The sequence below is a fragment of the Hippichthys cyanospilos genome, chromosome 18, assembly GCF_059441005.1.
Source record: "Hippichthys cyanospilos isolate Australia breed blue-spotted pipefish chromosome 18, RoL_Hcya_1.0, whole genome shotgun sequence".
In the NCBI taxonomy this organism is placed as follows: domain Eukaryota; kingdom Metazoa; phylum Chordata; class Actinopteri; order Syngnathiformes; family Syngnathidae; genus Hippichthys; species Hippichthys cyanospilos.
The window spans coordinates 2,627,697-2,646,884 of NC_142386.1; the positions used below are offsets into that span (position 1 = coordinate 2,627,697).

The window sequence follows — 19,188 nt, forward strand, 5'->3', positions numbered from 1 at the left end:
TGTCTCCAACCTGCTTCTTTCATTATTTCACCAATTCTCATAACATTCCGAGTTTCATCATGAAAATTTACGACACTTCGACTTTAACGGCAGCCGTGTGTAGGCGACTTCGTTAAACACCGAATATGGAGGTGCTTATTTAAAATAAATGAGCCTTCACAAAACACAGTAAAGCATGGTTAAGAAAGAGTTAAATGTTTCTTTTCTGCAGACTGCATCCTTATAAAAGTCGTAGCAATGAATCTAGTCTGAATTTGGAAAGCATCCAAGTATTAACTTTTTTTTCCACAAGAAAAATAAGCGTGTGTGTGCTACTTTTCTGCTTCATTTTCAGCTGGGTTTATCAGAAAATGGCAGGCTGCATATTTGCAGGCATGAACAATGGATGCTGTCATTAATGCCTTCATTCAACCCTCCCCCTCCAAAAAATAACATTCATATAGTCCCAAATACTATATCAAACATAATGCTGTAAAAATAAATTTATATATTGTTTAAATCATGTGCATTTATCTCCCGGCAACATTTTCCTTCATATATATTCAGCTTTCCTTTTTTTCCCCCCTCGCTCTCTTTCCTTGCAGGCATTCAAGCTTTACGACCACTGGAAATCGTCGCCATGCGTTCAGCCTCGCGCATGCGCAGTGGGCTAACAGCACACGAACACACATACACACACAAAAAAAAGAGAGAGACACAGAGGCAGCTCTGGGATCAGCACAACTATTTTTTTCTTCCTAATTTCCCGATATAACTCGACAATATTACCAACCGGACGGCTTAATGGATTCCTTATATGGATACTCGCGTTCATTCGTTACATTTTAAAAAATTCAAATGAAATCGAGGAGGATTTATCGAAGTCGATTGCTCATCGGTGGAGGAAATATTTTTTTTATATTAACATTTAAGTTGGCAAACTTTGGCCACGCCTAGCGCCTGCTATATTTCTATCAAAAAGAAAGTAAGCAGGATTTTATTTTTTTATTTTTAATTTTGTGACTTTGTGTGTGTGTGTGGGTCGGCGGTGGTGCGTTTGTTTGTGTGACGGCGAGTCCCGGCGGTGTAACCGGAGAGGGGCCTCATAGAGGGAATGCAGAACTGCAATGGAGCACAATGCAATACAGGTAAAAAAAATATTTATACACATTAATTTTTTTTATTACACCCCGCGATTCGTATGAGCCGATTTCCTCGCCGTTGCTCGCCTTGTTGGATTAATCGTCGATAAATTAAGCCTCGAATTTCGAGTTTTATTTCATTTACTTTGACCATATCGCATTGATTGCACCCCCCCCCCCCCCCCCACACACACACACACATAGAGTTGCTGTGACTCACAATTTCAACTTTTATTCCAACTTTTCCCCCTTGCCTGAAACGTGGCATATGTATGAATAATATTCTCAAATTTGGCTACCCCCCCCCCCCCCCCTTTCAAACATTCGACCGTGGCACAGCAGCAAGCTGAAGCCTGACTGCCCCCCCCCCCCCCCCCCCCCCCCCCATTGGCAGCACGTTCAAAATCCCCGTGTAATAATTTCTTGATATTTCCCGTCGTGTTTAATGATTAATTTCTTTGTGTGGTCGTGTCGACATTCGAGCCCCCCCTCTGGATTTCTCGACTAAGCTAGCCGATCACTCCCCACCCACCCACGGCGAAGCACATATTATCGAAATAAAATAACATTTATCGTTTAAAAAAAAATAAAGAAAAAAAAATACAGGAAACTTTTAAAGCAACCCTGTTTTTTTTGCCTAGCTATACAGCTAGCTTAGCCTAGCCGCAAGCTAGCAATCGTTATAATATAAAACAAAGCAGATATTATTTTTTTATCTTTGAAAATGTAAAAATAGCTCGACCTGGGCGAGGTTGAGTTGTGCCGTTGGTGTTAAGCGAGGAGTGGAATAATATTGTGAAGCTCCGACATTTTGTGTCGACTATAATTACCACATTTTTCAAAGGAATGCTAATATTAAGGCAGAAATAACAGGATTTTATCTGAAGGGGGGGTGGTATCTAAAATCAACAGACAAACCCATCTTTTAAAATTAATTTATTTCAACATTTACATTTGATTCCCATTTTGTTGTATTTATGTATAAAAACGTAAAATGAATTCACTGCTGTTTTTCTTCCTTGTGGTGTTGAATAACAGGATATAGCCAAGGTCAATACTCTTAGCTTCTTTTTTTTTTTTTAACTTGTCCATGTATCATTCTCTTATTAATATTCAAAGGCAGCTTGAAGAAAATGTCTTAGCATTTTATTTCTCTGAAAATATCACGAGCACTGACGCAAGCAGATTAAGGGTTTCCATCTGAAACTGGTGTGTGTGTGTGTTCACATTTGGAGACTGGCCTGAGATTACTTTATGTGGCTTTTATTTTCCTGCCTCATTTCCACCACTAGGCTGAGCTGAGCAATCTTTTTCTTTAGCCACCTCCCCTAAAGGCCCTGGACGAGGGAGGGGGCTAAAAAAGAAAGAAAAAAAAAAAGTTCAGGAAGATTGAAGGTTGCTGCATGAAATTCTTGTAATGGATAATGGTATGTTTATCATACGCTCATGTTGCTATTCATCACATGGCTTCACTGTAATTAAGTTAAATACATGTAGAATGTACGTTCTGTTCGCCCGCTGGCTGGAGTTTTGTTCTAGATTCTTTTTCCTGCTCTTTTGGACTGATAAATGATTCAAAAGAGACGGAAAGAATTATGCTAATGTTCAAAATTGTTATGTTGTGGGCTGGTAAAATATTGTATTCATGGCAACTTTTTCTAGCTGTATTTGCATAACTTCTTTTCGACAACAACAAATATTGGAAAACAACGCAATAATTTAAGACATCAAAACGATTTATCTATTGCTGTAGCGTGTGCCACTTTAAAAAAAAAAAAGTACAGTAGTTTATCAAAAAGAAGGCAGAGATTTTGATCTTAAAGTGCATGGTAAATACCGAGATGCTCTATCATGCTTAACTATTGAGGGAAAAAAAGTACTGCACTGAAAAATATTTTGAATTAAAATATATTTCTCACAATAGAGAATGTTTCTAAATAATTCCTTGAAAACAGGCACTAAGAAAAAAATTGACACGCTAATGTATTGTCTTTAAAATGTATAGTAAAATAAACTTGAAGCCATTGTAACATTATGCACGGTGTGAACATTGAATTCAGTGTTTCATTTATGTACCGTTAGAGCATTTTTTTTGCATATTCTGCCTGAAACAAACAAAAAAGATGATTTTTTTTTTTACTTTTATTTTTTGCATCTTTAACTCATTTTTTGAAAGTACTATATAATGGGATAACAAAATCAATTATTTTCGAGATTTCTCAAGTGCTGAATAAATTAGTTACCATCTTTAGTACCTTAGTGGCTAAAATCACAGATTACTTTAGTACCAAGACTCATCAATTACTTTAGTACTTTTCGCCAAAAGTAATTGCTTCTTTTATTACATAATTAGCAAAAGTCCTTTATTACTTTAGTACTTTTTTACTCGATTGGTCACTTAAGTATGTATTCATTTAGTAGCAGCCATTTTAGATGCTACTTTGGTCAAGCACTTGAAAAAAAAAAGGGGGGAGGGTCGAATGTCTGGACTCTGAGAAAAATACGTCTTTGGGATTGAATGAGTTCAAGAGACCCACCATTCAAGCCCGAATACTGATTTACAGACTTTTAAATAGATTATTACTAATTATTATTGTTTATTTAGTCATACTAGGGGAAAGGAGCAGTTAAAATGACAAAATTCATTTGTTTTATGCTGTAATCACAAATGACTCTTATTTATAATATTTACAAAGTGCAATTCCGCATGATAAAAATCCTTTATGTATCAGGATACGACAACATTTTATTTGTCTAAAGAATCGTCTCCAGTGGCAAAAACATCCAATATTTTCAGCTCTTGTTTTATAATAAAAAAAAAAAAGTATAGTTTGTCAAGGCAACACAATGTTGCATTTGTTTGTCAAGTTGCTTGATTTTATTTAGCTTTTCCGTACTAAAGTGGACAATGGGCCATAAACAAGTTTTGTCAAGCGACACAATGTTTTATTAATTTATCTATTGTATTAAGTGACAAATGTACGTTTTGTAAGACCGCACAGATTCCATGATATAGCCTCGGTCGTACGAACAACCACAGCAAAAAGCACTACAATGTTTCATTATTTGAGCGACAAAAATAATAAATGTGCAGCTTCCCTTAGATCAAGGGGGTCAAATTCATTATTTTATGGGCCAAATTGTAGTTACAGTTTCTGTCGGAAGGCCTTTATAAAATTTTATATATTTAAAAATGTATAATTTTTTTATATTAGAGTGTTATGACTTTTGAAGACTTTTGCATTATGGGATTCCAGGCTAAGCCAATTATCAAAGTCATTGAAAGACATGCAAATGCATAGGTTGTCCGCAAGGGGTGCCAACACAAAAATTTCCATTGCATCCTGTTTGCGAGTTGCCGTTGAAAGGATTCGTGCAAAAAATCGTCGGAAATACACGATAAAACATTGTGTTTTCAATATGTCCAAAATTGACAATCTTTTCGATTTTTAATGGCAGTAAATGAGCCCGACATGGGCTAATTTTGACACCTATAGGGTGTACCTCTCCACCTCCTGTTGCAAGCATTTAGAAGGGACGACAGTGTGGTATGTTGAAAGGAGTCATGGTTTGACAATCCATGCAATATTTTTTGGATGCTTTTCCTTTGATGCTACACATCAAAACATCAAAAAGCCCTAGTTTCGTCAAAATTTCCCCCAGGGATTAATATGAACATAATGATTATTCCCAGCCATTCAGTCAAAGTAAAGAGCATTTTTTTGTGTGTGTGTGTGTGTGTGTGTGTGTGTATGAAAATGAAGGATTAGTAGATGATGCGGACAATGCGTGGAAAAAAAACGTTTCGAGAAATGAAAATTGAGTGTAAAATTAAAACTAGCAATACCTCATTTTTAATTTCCATAGGTCTGATTTTGTGGGAATGCATCACATATAAGCTTGTTATTTCTCTCATTATTTACTGAGATGATCTTGTATTAATACCGCTTGCTTTTGGGCATAAATGATGTTTGTTTAGGAAAATAACGCTCCTTCAAATTCATATCTTACTCAGTTTGGTGATGCTTTTTACACCACACAATTCACCATTTTGTTTTGGGGTTATAGAAATATAGTTCAAATTTTTTTTTTTTGTTTGTTTTTTTTGTTTTAATGCTCGCTTCTATCAATATATTGTCACTGTTGTTTGTCATTTTGTATTTGAAAACATCATTTCTATTCCTCTGGGTATTTATTAGTACCCTGTGCTTGCTTTCTTTTTTTTTTTTTTGTCCTCAGTGTGTCATTAGAATATGGCTGCAGTCTTCCCACATGTATGGTATTTTTATTCTTGCTTTCAGTTGCGGATGTGTTTGCTGTTCACCGTGTGCCTCGCCTTGTTTTTTTTTTTTTTTTTTTCTTAGACATCGGGGGAGATTAATATCGCGTGGACTGAAAAGAAAGAGACTTTGTTGTGGTTTGGGAGGGTTTTTTTTTTTTTTTTACAAGTTTCCCTCTGGGCCTTCTTTTTCTCTGAGGCCGCTGCGACTCCCACGTCACCAGTTTGCCCCCCCCCCCCCCTTTCCACGTTTCCAAATTTGTATTTGTAGCTCTGACATTTTAAAAAAAAAATTCATTTCTAAATTGATTCGGTGCCTGCTGCAGCTTGTCTGCAGAACTGTGGCGCGTGGGGGGAGGCTGGGGGGAAGGGTTGCTAATGCAGTGGGGGAGGGGGTGTACGGCGCGGTTCTTTTTTAAGGGCGGTGGGGGGAGCTGATTGTGGTTGATGGGCGCAAGAGTGAGAATTTGAGAATATTGTGCATTTGGGCAAGCGGGCGGGGAGAGCGGGGAGGGAAGTCGGGAGGCAGGCGTGACAATGGCGAGCCAAACAGGAACGACTGGTTGCTCTAATGTACGCGCGCTTGTCCAAGCATACAGGAAATGCACAATAAGCACTTTATTTGGCTTTATTTTTCAAGCCGTGACGTTTCAGTAAATGAGAAGTAGCTGCATTTGCGACTCCACCCATACACACTTAACACATTGATTACCGTAGTTCCCCAAATAAAAGACACACTTTTTCTTTCCAAAAATAAAGGGCAAACGTATGGGTGAGTCCTTTAAACGGTAACTTTTTTTTTTAGTTCGACAGCATTCGAGGAAGATTGATCGGTCAGCCGCATAAGGCGAGTTTTGACGCAAGGATGTGCATTTTTATATGGGTTTCTTACTTAAAATAATTACCGTAATGGGACAGGCTAGAGGAGGAAGACGTCAGTCGGCTGTTAGCGTCAAGTGCCTGTTGCAGCTAACAGCAGCTCACGACATTGTTACTGGTTTAGTTCCAATGAAAGAAGCGAGCAGCCTGAACCAACGTCCGAGTTCACACGCAGTAATATTAATAAAACCGAGAGGAAAAAGTTCTGATGTCTCCAGCTGATTCAGTTAAGAGTGCACCGGTTAGAGAACTCCTCCTCCTTCCGACTCCTCAATTGCGATCATTTGGTATATACACACAACCGTAAACATGGCAAAACATGGATGCTGCTCAACTTTGGGTACTTATGGTCAAATGAACTCGAAACGCGTCGCGAGGAAAACGAAAAACAGCTGCTTCCAGCGCATTCAAAATTACGGTGCGCTTGCAAATGTCGTAAGTTGTCCCCTAGCGCCCCCCGGTGGTTTTGGGCTCACTACACAAAATTTTATTGCACCCTTCTCCCAGGAAGCGCAGTGATTTATTTCATTTGAAATATTATATCGATTTAGGGACATAATAAATTGATTTTAGTCGTAGTAAATGAGAATCCCGATTCTGATGAGAATCGATTTTTTATTTTTATTTTTTTTGGCACACCCCTTGTAAATATTGTATTTTGATATTTGACTTTTAATCTACTTTTTTATGAGTACAATTGATACTTTATTAATAATTTCAATGTACTATAGTTATCAGGTAAATGTTGACAAACTAGAATGTTTTCTAGCTAACAATGTTATTAAAAAATATCAGCCATTATCAGCATCCGCTTGAAAACCTGTCTCAATATTTTGAATATATTGATCAGACAAAGCCCCCGTTGCACTCAGATTTATATTCGGCATCGTTGTGCCCTAGGAGAAGTCTTCTTGGTACGATTGGCATAACAGCGGGCAATGCGTCATTTGGCCTAATGGGCCGCAGTTGAGTCATTTCAAAAGCGTCTGGTGCGCAATTGTCACACACTCACGCACATATACTATTTACAGTCGCTATCAGGAGCTGCTCACATGCAGGGGTTAATTTTTAACATTATTTCTCCACGTCCGTCACCTTTTTTGCCACGTTACAATGCGGCGCCCGTGCAAGACCTGCGTTTTTTCATATCGCTTCTCACCATAGCAAAGAAAAAAAGGAAGTTCCAACGTGTAGATTTTTTTTTGTCTTATGCATATTCCCCCGCGAGACAACCTGGTGTCCGTTTTGTCTCTGCAAGACAACAAAGTAAAACGCATCCTAGCCAAACACACGAGATATCAGTAGAAAGACCCGAATGTCCTCGAATGAGTACACTAGAACTTAGTAGACGAGATCCAACGAGTCCTCGGGTAAAGACCAAAAACGAATGTGAGACGCGTGAGAAGACCGGCGCTCAGGAACTTGTCCAGGTTCAAAGTCATCCAGGTGATCGTAGTTGGTTCGGAGATGAAGTTAAGAGCAGAGAAAAATGAAAATATTCTTCTTCCTTCTCCTACTTCATTGTGATTTTGACTTTCGGCAGATTTGCGCAAATGAAAATGCCGAAGATGTTTTTTCATGTGTGCTTTTAACAGTGGTTGGGTGCTCCTTCCTGCCAGCGAGGCAGCTACGCCTTCTACAAGTCGGTGGGCAGCAAGAGCGCGGCCGACGACCCCGTGCAGGTGTGGCGCCTGGGCGAGTTCTACTTCGTTCGCTGCGGGCCGGCCGATCCCGTCTGCATCGCCGAGGTGAGGCCTACTAAATGCTAGCGCGGGAAAATTCGCCATCGTTCTGAGCGTAATCCTTCGGTCGGAGGCGCAATCCCCAAATGTCAGTTTCCGACGCCTAATGTTTGGCGTGCAGGTGACCTTGCTGTGGGAAGACCAGATGCAGCGCCACCGCCTGGCCAGCGCCAGACTCTACTTCCTGCCTGAAGACACGCCAAAGGGTCGAACCCGGGAGCATGGGGAGGTAGGCGAAAGGTCACGGATGGGGAAAGGGAGGGGCGCGTGTGTGATGTGGGGGTGGGGGGGTCAGCCACTTCCTTCAATACCAGCATTGTGGTGCGGGGCTTGGACCTTAATATTTTGCATGCAAATTATTTGTCTTTTTTTTTTTTAATTCAGGGAGAAAAACCCGTTCTGTTGCTGTTAAAACCCATCTAATAATATCAAAAGCATTAACAGCTACCGTAATTCCCCAAATATAAGACACAACTGTGTATGGGACCCACCCTTAATTTTGGGGTCCTTTTCAACGTAAATTCTTAATGTTTTCGCGAGTTCATATTCATAAGTTATATATTTGTTGCATGTTAAATTAAGCATTTTTCAAATTTCCCACATTGTGAGCTGCCTGTGAACCCCCCACCAAGTGTAATGTTGGATGCGCTCGAAGCAGTTGTTTTCCCTTTTTTTCCTCAACACTGCTCGAGTTTATGATTGTGTGTACTATATATATGCTAAAAGACCACAATTAATAAACCAGTTCAGTGGAATACCTTTCCATGTTCTCAAACCAATGCATTCTTATGTGAGTCAGCTGGAGATATCAGAACCTTTACACGATCCTCTCATTTTTCGTAAACTTCCTGTGCGTGAACAAGGATGGACTCGGACGTTGGTTCAGTCTGCTCGCTTCTTTTATTGAAACTAATGCCACAATAACCTCAGCAAACACGAGCTGCTGTTAGCTGCTAACAGCCAACCGATTTTCGCCCTCTAGCTCGTCCCATTATGGCAGTTATTTTAAATAAGAATGCGGCCGATATAAAAACGCGCACCCGTGTGTCTAGTGACAGTAACACAACAAGACAATAAAATGAAACCAAATATATATTGATGATCTTAGCTGTACATTACGTCTGCTCATGTTTCGGTTCGTAATTACTGACAATCTCAAGACAAAAATATTAAAAGAAAAATGATCCGAGGAATGCGTCGAGAAGGTCTTCTCAAAACCTTGGTGCTGGAACGCGGCCTCCACAAGTGTTTGAGGAGGAATTGAAGTCATTCCCAACTTGGAGTGTGCCTTTTATTTAGCTCTCCTTTTGTGGGTGGGAAACTCCTGGAGCTTGTTCTGTTGGGCCCGCCATGCTTTGCACACAGCAGAAACATTGACGCACTGCAGCACTGAGCGGCCCAACTATAAATCTCAGCAGGTAAACGGAATTGAATGAATGCAACTTTTTTTTTCCACTCCCCCTTTGAGACTCCTCCCCCAGCGCCTCACACTATGTTAATGAGCTGACGCCTTTGGCTGCCGTAGGGGGCAGGAATGCGGGAACTCCCACCTGGAAGCGGCCTGGGATGGGGGGGCTGGGGTATCTGGGTCGGTCACTTCAAATGTGTTTATTTGTATAGCCCTAATCACCATAAGATCTTCACAAGTCAAAAAGTATTTGACTAGTAGTGATCTCTGACCGGAGTAAAGCATCTTTTCTTTGAGTGCTGTGCCATCCAAGTCTGTATAAAAGACAAAACGCTGTGTAAAGTCATTTGATGTTTGACACAGGAGTCACTAATGTCATTTAGTTATAAGTTTATACATGTTCCAATTCATTTGCTCTTAATTAGAAAAGAAATACATTCCATTAGAAACCTTGTTCAAATTTTTCATTTGAGGACCACTGGATTAATTGGGTATTAATATAATTGTAACGTGCAGGCCTGCATAAATATATTCCACATCCCATCAAAGAAAAATATTTGATTAGGCGTTTATAATAATGAAAAAAAAACCCTATATTAATAAGGTGTGTTGATGAGGTGGATGTCTGACTTCCTATTGCTGTCTTTGCGCAGGACGAGGTTCTTGCCGTGTCCCGAAAGATGGTGTTGCGAGTGGAGGACCTTGTGCAGTGGCGCTGTGCCGAGCCGCCGGACTGGAGTAGCAGAGCTACCGCCAACGGGCTCCGCAAGGGGCCGCACGCCGCCGATTGCAACGCAAACGACTACAAGCCTCTGAAGGACAAAAGTGAAAGTAAGAAATGCCTTGTTTGGTTTTCAATTGATAGATTCCTTGATTATATTGAACACATAAATCATGGGTGCCTACAATACGGCCCTTGGGCCAGATACAAAGAGGTTTAAACGGCTCATAAGATATTTTTCAAATCACCATAACTCCTGAGCCGTTTGCGTTAGCAACTTAATTCCAACGAATTTTGAAATCAAGAGAAGCAGAGTTTTGTGTCAATACCAATATGCATTACAGAGTTGGCATATTTTCAGGTGTTGGAGAAGCAGAAGCGCGTTGGAGTGGTGAGAGCTGCTGAATGCATCTTATTAGGTGTTCTAAAATATGTATTTTATGAAGGAATTGAAAAAATGATATGAAATATCCATTAATTCCATGCAATTTAAGGTAAAATGCTATTTGCTGGATACACTTTATAGGGCAGATGAATTGAGACCAAGCCGGATGTGCATAACAAAAATCTACGTGTAATTGATTGTTTTGAAGTTATATAACATGATTTGTAGCTGTCCAGCCCGCCTGAGAATAGATTTTCCTCCACGCGGCCCCTGAGCTAAAATGATTTTGACACCCCTGGTTTAAACACGTTGCAATATTTTAGAACACAATAAAAAGAAAGAAATTATAGAGCAAGCACACTAAATGCTCAATTAATCATTACACCTCTCCTATTAAATAAGAAAAAAAAAATGCTTTTGAGAAACACTTTTATGTTCTATATTTTTCTCATTAATTTTTGTTCTGTTACTTCATTGTGAAACAATAAAAAGGATAAAATAAGATTTTAAGTGATTGGTTAGCTCCTGGTAATTTCAGTATAAAAAATCCAGTTTAAAATATTTCATCAACGTGGCCCATCGGTCCATTCCAAAAACTGTGTGTGTATTTTTGTGCGCCCGTTAGATGGCGCGGGAGAGTGCCAGAGCGTCAAAGTCCTGAGCTACCCGCAGTACTGCCGTTACCGCTCGCTGCAGAGACGCATCCAGGACGGCGCCCGCGGCCCTACGCTGCAGGACGCTCACCTGCTGGCGCTGGGCGGCGTCAGGGTGACGCCCAGCACGCGCTTGATGTACTGCAGGGACACCTTCCACCATCCCACGCTGGAAGGCAACCTCAGCTTCAGCTGGCAATTCCGTAACTGCCCCCCCTTCAGAATATTAACAGTAACTCATCCCTTTAGGCCCTTCTTAGGACTTTTTTTTTTTTTTTTTAACTGCAGGAGATCCATCTTTTAGCCTCCGGGGACGACCTCGCAAGAGACGAGGCCGTGACGGCAGAGACACGCCCACCTCCGGCCACTCGGAATCCTGGATCGAAAGGATGAAGGTTTGTTTCAATCCACGTTGGCGTCTGCAGTTTACTTCATGTTGTAATATCATTATTTTTTTCTTTTTGGGACATTGCGGCTAATGCTACTTCCTAATGGTTGGTAAAAGCAAATTTTCTAATCCTGTTGACATGACAATGCAATCAGATTAACCAATGACAATATGCTCTGAAATAAGCAACTACCTCAATAAATCCATCAAAACCCAGTTTTTAAATTACATGTAAACAATTTACCTCTCATTTTCAAAGGAACTTCCTTTTCATTCAGCTGGTTGGCTATCTAAAATAATTTAAGCTCCCTCTAGTGGTACATGCACGAATGACTGCCTGGGTGTAACTAAAATTACATTGCACTGCAATGGCACGTGTTCTTTTCGTTGCCAGAGACTCTCCACGCTTTGCTTACACTTAGATAAATATTGAATCGGAAGCAGTATGTGTTAAACTTGGCTTGCACATTGGAAAAAGTGGAGAAAATAGTAAAAAATTTCCACCTCGACCCCATGAAGCCCACTCGGCGCGTCGTCTTTTTCAGGAGAACGTGATGGGCAGCGTGGAGGTGGGCGGCGAAGGCGGCTGGCTCCCCCACCCCGAAGAGCAGCTCTTCCTGGACGAGCTTTTCGCCTTCATGGAGCGGCAGGGCTCGCCCATCCACAAAGTGCCCAACTTGGGCTTCAAGAAGAGTGAGTTGGCTTCAGCGATCATATCTCGGTCCTTCACCGCTTGCGAAGGTTTTAACTCATCGCTCTGTCCTCCTACCCCAGTTGACCTCTTCCTCATGTACTCGGTGGTCCAGCGTTTAGGAGGATACGAAAAGGTGACGTGCACACAATCGTGTTTTTGGGAAAGAACCTGCATGTGACTATGTGCCTTGAGCACAAGTGGAGCAAGTTTGTCTCCCAGAACCCAATTTAAACAATTGATAACTTCCTGTTCAGATTCATTTTCTCTTCATTTGAAAATGTAGCTTCCATGTTACCGCGTGAAAAAAGTGAGATTTGCTTCATGTCTGAGAAGCGCTGAACAAGCATGCCCGTTTACCGTGAAGCTTATTTTGTTTTCCTCACGTGCATTCCTCACGTGTCCCAGGTGACGTCGGATCGCATGTGGAAGGTGGTTTACAACGAGTTGGGCGGGTGTCCCGGCAGCACCAGTGCCGCAACCTGTACGAGGAGACACTATGAAAGGTCCCGCTCCGCCACTTTTATAGCGTATCTTTTTTTTGTTTTGTTTTTTAAACGTGTCTTTTGGTCTCAGGCTGATGCTGCCATATGAAGAGCACCTGATCGCCGGAGGCGTGGAGCTCAAACTCCCACAATGCACCCTGCCAGTCAAGCCCAGAGGCATTCGAGGGAGGAAGCCGCTCCCGCGGGGCAGGAAACCTGGACCCAAAGTCAAAGCCAAGATGGCCGCTCCACCTGCCACGGTAATACCAGCACACAGCACATTTCCTCAAATAAATGCCTCCTCTCTAATAACTGTTGTGATTCATCTTGGTAGCAAAAGTCGAGCGGCCACATGTCGTGCTTTGCTGGAGGCAATTCTAAAGATTTTTGAGTGGTACCTATTACTGTATTTCTCAGTGTACAAAACCAGTTTCCCTTTTTAAATTACGACTAAATGAATTGGAACAAAAAGCAAATTATTGCTAAATTGTGTTCTATTGACCTCTCTGCAAAATGGCGTACGCATTTCTTTTGTTAGGTCTTACACATTGTCATTAGTGACGTACAGTAGGTTTCCCGCAGGCGAGTACAGAATTGAAAAAAGGTTGCGTTTTACACTCGCAATGTAGTTTGCAGGATTTTTTTTTTTAAATCAATTGTTGCCTTGCCTTAAAGATGAGCGGCAGTGACGGCGCCACGTTGGTGGTGAAGCGCGGGCGAGGCCGGCCGCCCGGCAAGCGCAACAAGGCCACGCTGCTAGCACAGGCCAAACTGCTGGCTCAGCAACAAGCCAAAGTCAAAGCGGACTCCCCCCAGGTTGTCCTTCCGGCAACCGGCGCCAATGGACCCGTGCCTAACGGCAGCACGCCGTCACCTCCGCCGCAGCAGGTACCAGCTTTGGTATGTGCTCTGCCACAGGAATAAAATTGCATTTTTATACCTATAGTCATCAATGGTAGTCAATGAGTTCAAAACCCAGATTGCGCTCTTTGAATATGTCAAAATTGCAGGCAATTCTTTGGAAGCAAACAAGATTGCAACCATTTTCCTTTTCTCCCGCAGGCGCTCCCCAGTCCCTCCCCTCAGGCGCTCCCTTGTCCCACTCCACAGCCCATCCAGGCTCCCCTCCTCCCTATTAACGTGCCCCTCACCCCAGATCTCCACCCAATATCTTCCTCCTTCCTCTCCTTTCCGGCCAAGGATCGGGCCGTGGAGTCGGCGGTGCTGGCGCCGGGCGTCTTGCTCTCCGCGCTGCCGCGCCACTTTGTGGGAGGATCGCTGAGCGGCTTCAGCCCCATTAAAGGTCTGTGTCCCCTGGACGTGCTCCGGAACCGCGCGGGCTTCCAGAGGGTCACGGAGAGCCCGGCCCGGACGCCGCGAGAGCCGAGTCAGCCGCACGCCACTATCTACGCCCTCCAAGCCAAACACGCAACTCCGGACACGCCCCTCGCCGGCGGAGACCAGCCGCCCTCGGCCCGCCCGATTCAGCAGCACCACAAAGTGGACGAGAGCGCTCGGAACCGTCACCCTCTGCCTCCCCTCCGGGTCTTACCTTTGGACCTGGATTGCAGCGTCCAAGTCCGCCAGCTGATGAGGACTCGCCTGGACCCGACCCAATTCCAAAGCTTCACCCGCCGCCTGTCCGAGGCGCTCTCCCAGGACCTGGGCGGCAAACCGCCCTGCCCGCCCGAGCAGGCCCTGCCGCTCAACCTCAGCAAGCGCTACGTGCTCAAGAGAGCCGCCGCCGATCCGACCGAGCTGGCTCCGCCCCCCGCCGACGCGACGGAGCAGCCGCCCGCTCTTAAGAAAGTCAAAGCAGATGTCTCCAAGCGCGGCCAGGACCTCGGCCCGGGCGCCGGCCCCGGGTGCCCCATTCCGGGGCCCGCCGGGGGCCGGTGCCAACAGCCGCTGGCCAAAAACCAGGAGGAACCGGCGGACCTGAGCTCCCCCAGCAGGATCAGGGCCTTCCTGCTGGGCTTGCCCCCGTTCCAGGTGAAACTGGATGAGGATGTCGGCGCCATCAGATTGGGCAAAGTTCTTCCTTCGGGTTCCGGGGCGGAAAGCCAGAGGACCCTGACGCTTCCGAAAGAAGTCGACGCGGCGCCGACGGAGACGGTCGTCCGCGACTCGGAATCCGTAAGCAAACGGGTAGGAAAGGTGGAGACCCTCAACGAGGACGCCGACCAGGAAGCGGACGCCTCGTCACTGGACGAAATGGAGGACTTTGGCCGTCAGATGAGAGCCGGCGTGGAAAATTGTGATATGGAAGCCTCAAAGGGCCGCCCCGGCCCCGTTTTGACCCAGGCCTCCGCTCTGGTCCTGGCTCAGCAGAGCTGAAGAGAGCAGGCCGACGTAGTATGAATTTTGTGGATTTGGAATTTCGAGGACGGGAGCGTCTTTCATGAATGTCCCAGGCCAACATGTGCGCTCAGACGCACAGACAATCACAAATCCTTCCTTTAGTTTTTGGCAAGAAGCAGAAAGTCTTGAAAAAGCACTGCCACCGCGCAGCCTGGCCATTCTTCAAAAGAAACACTATAGGATCTATCACTAAGTCCAAGCTCAATGGAAAACGTGTACGCGTGACGTGATGTCATCGAGGCGTCTTTTTAAGAATCGGCTTCTCCTTTGGAATCGCAGTTATTTCCTTGTAGGAAAAAAAAAAAATGTTCTCGGGAGGTGTCCTGGCATTAGAGCTGCTTGCGTTACGTCCTGCTCATCACTTAGCTAGACATTATATCGGTAAGTGGACTACCAACACACAAACGTGCCTTAAGGGGCCCGCGCGCATCGCCGGCTTCGCTTTGCTTTAGAGGGGTACCTTGACATCAGCACGCCGGCCAAAAAAAAACATATATATATAAATATATATATATATATACATACATGGTATAATATGTATATACATATATATATACATAGTATACACACACAAAAACACACCATCTTGTATGTGTTTACTTACATATTCAGTGTGTTAATGCCAGCATGTTTCCCTCATTGGACTCATACAAGTCCTAGTGTACTCATTCGAGGACATCCTGGCCGCTCCAGTAATGCTTTGTGAAGGTCAAGGTAAAAATAAGACTTGAAATGTCAAGGTGTCCCTTTAATTCCTGCCTTTTTCTTTTCAAATCATCTGTAGACCTCATGGTTTCAATTTGCACACCTCCATATTTATACTCCTGTCATCCTTTTTTTTTTTTTTTTTTCTGGGATTAGCGGAAGCCAACTACTGCGCATTCTTGACAATGACCTGCTGGTGCTGTTTTTTTTTCCCTATTGTGTAGCGCTTGCCATATTGTTGCCGCGCCAACACTCAAACCTCCACGCATAACACACACTACAAAGTACAAGCCCAAAATGCTTCCAGCGATGGTGGAGCACGTCCCGCGGTGTCACTTTATTTTCCCTTGTTTTGCAGTCTTGTTTATGTAACACCTCATTTTCCGTCGGGTTCATTACGGATGATTCTTTCCGTCGTTTCGATTTTTTTATTTATTGAGTGCTAAGGCATCTGTCGTCATTAGAATAAAATTGTAATATTACCAGGAAAGGGGAAAAAGAAAAAACTTATGAACTAACTAAAACTAACTGAATGCCACAACTCACTCAGATGTTGTGACACTCCATAGAAATGAATCATATTTCGTGGAAATTAATAAAATAGTCGTGTCATAATCTAAGACGATAATGTCAATTATCATACAGAAAATCCAAAATTACCAAAAAAATAAAAGATTTAAAAAAATCACATGAATGAAAAGGTTCACTTTTATGAGGAAAACAAATCTTACAAAAAAAGAAAAATCAGGATGTATGATGTCAATTTACTGCAAGAGTCATAATATTGGGAGCCAAAATTAGTGTGATAATGTAAGCAAAAGAAAAAAATATATACTATTTTGAAAATAAAATTAATATTGAATGGGGGAAAATTACAGATGACACTACAAATTATTTTGAATTACAAGAAAGAAAGTCAATTTATTTCACTTCATTTTCATCAGGAATAAATGTTTAATATCCCAGGAAAAAAAATGTTAAAGATATACACTGAAAATGTTACAAGAATACTCATAATGTTAAGTGAAATAAGATGTATATTAAAAAAAAATTCAAATTCTCATAACAGAAGAAAAAAATGCCATAATTTTAGGGGGTAAAAGTTGTAGTTATGCAACCTTCCTTTTTTGAATCTAAATAGTATAATTTTGCAATATTACAATAAACCTGTAAATCATCTAAAATGAAGATGGCATTCTATGTGAAAAAAATCTTAAGATACATATGTAAAAAATGTTGAACTCAAAAATGTTGCGCTATAGTTATAAAACACTATTGTAAGAAAAAAATGTATATTTACGACAATAAAGCTATATTTTTTACAGTAAAACAGTCTTTAGAAAAAAAGTGTCAGTGCATAGTTTTAAAAACAATAATCCAAGTTTTTTTTATCGCCCCATGCCAGAATTTTAGACACTAAAAATCCGCCTTACTGCGTCAATCATTTTTCTTACTTTTTCTTGTAATATTACAAATTTATTTACAATTTTTGTGATATTGTTGGGAATATTGTAATATTCCCAAGTCATAAAAAGAAGCTTAAGATTTTTGGGGGGAAAATTACAAATATATTTGTGTAACTTTTTTTCCCCCTTGTGATATTACCACATGCTAGTTTTAAAAAATACATCTTATTCGGGTTAAAAAAAAAAAGTATGTATTATTGTAGTTTTTTTTCGTTCTTTAATGAAAAAGTTCAATAGTAATCCTCATGAACTTGATCCATACAGGACCTATACTTGTGGACTTTTTTTTTTGTGACTGCCATTTTTATTCGCATGTTCTATTCCCATTTGGTCTTATGGCAACAAAAAATGCGACTTTGAAGAGATTTTGTGGCATTGCATTCATTTTGCCGCAGCTCACTGGGTGCCAATTGATTCTTTTATTTATTTTTTTTTTAATCAACATTTTTGCATGTTTTATGTTGGACGAGATGCCACTGAGGCGGAGCGCCTGTTTTTTGTTGTTGTTTTTTTGTTTGTTTTTTTTGGGGGGGGCTCTTGCATGTTAAAAAAAAAAGTATTTTTGTTTCCTTTTTGATTATTTAAGCTCATGTTAGGTTATGGTCATTCTTTTTCCTTACAGATTTCAATGTTTACATTTTATTTTTATTATATGCATGTTCAAAAGTTGTTGATGTATATCCAGTGTTTTTGCACACTTTTTTGCGCAACATTGATCAGCATTTGACTCCAATGGCACTGTACTTAACCCGCTGGTGTCAATTTGACAAAAGAGACATAAAGAGAGGCGAAAACCTAATACAGAACTGCTAGGTTCATTTCTAAAAGCTTGCGGATGGAAGCGAGAGTTTCATACTAGGAACTTGTACAACTATATAACACTCGCGGATTAAACTTGAAAAAAAAAAGTGCCTGATTAGGTTGGAGCCAAGTTGGACAATTTCGAAAAATTGACTTGGTTGACTTAAACGTAAAGCCTTTTTGGGGGGGAAATTCGCAGGACCTTTCATACTCACACGCCATTGGGGAATGTTAATGTGTTTGAATGACGCAAAAGGCAAATATGGGGTTCCGCTGCACCGTGGGGGTAAAAATAGCTAGCGACGCGTTTTCAGTAATACGAGGGGGGGGAAATTAAGTTAATTGAATGAAGTCGATTTTTTTTTTTTTATATATAGCTTAAAAACTTTTGAAAGTGACAATTTTTTTTCATAGGTTAACTTTCAGCCATAAATCAACGTGTTTTCTCAAACGGCTAGTTGAGCATTACATGAAAAATATGAAATCAAGTCAAAAAAGGCCATATGCAATTTTTATGTTTAGCTAAAACCAAACATTTTCTACAAAACACACTTTGTCACCTTTGATTTGAAATGTTTCGATTTTACTAGACAATTAGCGGCATGGGCACCGCACCGCCGGGGGGCGCTGTGTCAACATGGACGACTCAAATCCAAAAAGAAATGAACAGCGTGGCCACATGATCAAATATGAAGAAACGGCAAATGCCTCTTTCAATCCAGAAACATCTAAAAAGTATCCGCAATTTGATTTGGGTTTCAGAAATTAGAAAAAGTTCTGTTCAAAAGAACAGGTGGCCATTTTGGTTCGAAGATGACTGATTATTATAAAAGCTAGCATTCTAAACAAAATGAAAGGAGATCCTTTCAAATTGTCAAATGAAGAGCCCAGATGAAAGCCGCTCTCACATTGTCATTCTCGGCTGACCTCACGTTTTTTTTTTTTGTTTCACCTGACACCAATATGTAGATCATCTTCATCCACTTTGTTGCCACTAGGCGATTTTGCCCCCCCCCCACTATGAATTTGTGTCATTTTAACGATTGCAGCACAAGCTTGGTTATTTTAGATTTTCCTTTTCTTCCTAATAGCGTTTAAAAAAA

At 41.7% G+C, this 19,188-nt stretch overlaps 1 protein-coding gene across 2 annotated transcripts; it reads left to right on the plus strand.

Moving 5' to 3' along the window:
* The first annotated feature begins 699 nt into the window (after positions 1 to 699).
* On the plus strand, positions 700 to 17,719 carry LOC148408449 (uncharacterized). Of its 2 annotated transcripts, none has more exons than XM_088440041.1 (12): positions 700 to 1,127; positions 7,875 to 8,027; positions 8,143 to 8,250; positions 10,083 to 10,260; positions 11,161 to 11,391; positions 11,477 to 11,583; positions 12,122 to 12,269; positions 12,351 to 12,403; positions 12,676 to 12,773; positions 12,844 to 13,012; positions 13,428 to 13,652; positions 13,815 to 17,719. In XM_088440041.1, the coding sequence occupies exons 1-12, from the start codon at positions 1,107 to 1,109 to the stop codon at positions 15,087 to 15,089; spliced, it is 2,766 nt and encodes a 921-aa protein (XP_088296167.1). In that variant the 5' UTR covers positions 700 to 1,106; the 3' UTR covers positions 15,090 to 17,719. The 2 variants fall into 2 exon arrangements, with proteins under 2 accessions (XP_088296167.1, XP_088296168.1); XM_088440042.1 differs by having other exon boundaries at positions 13,428 to 13,640.
* Positions 17,720 to 19,188: the final 1,469 nt, after the last annotated feature.

Bases quoted from the DNA above. Each gene is read 5' to 3' on its own strand.
- LOC148408449 (XM_088440041.1), top strand. From the start codon at position 1,107: ATGGAGCACAATGCAATACAG. The intron at 8,028-8,142 runs GTGAGGCCTACT...TTTGGCGTGCAG, and splicing joins ATCCCGTCTGCATCGCCGAG to GTGACCTTGCTGTGGGAAGA. The intron at 13,013-13,427 runs GTAATACCAGCA...CTTGCCTTAAAG, and splicing joins TGGCCGCTCCACCTGCCACG to ATGAGCGGCAGTGACGGCGC.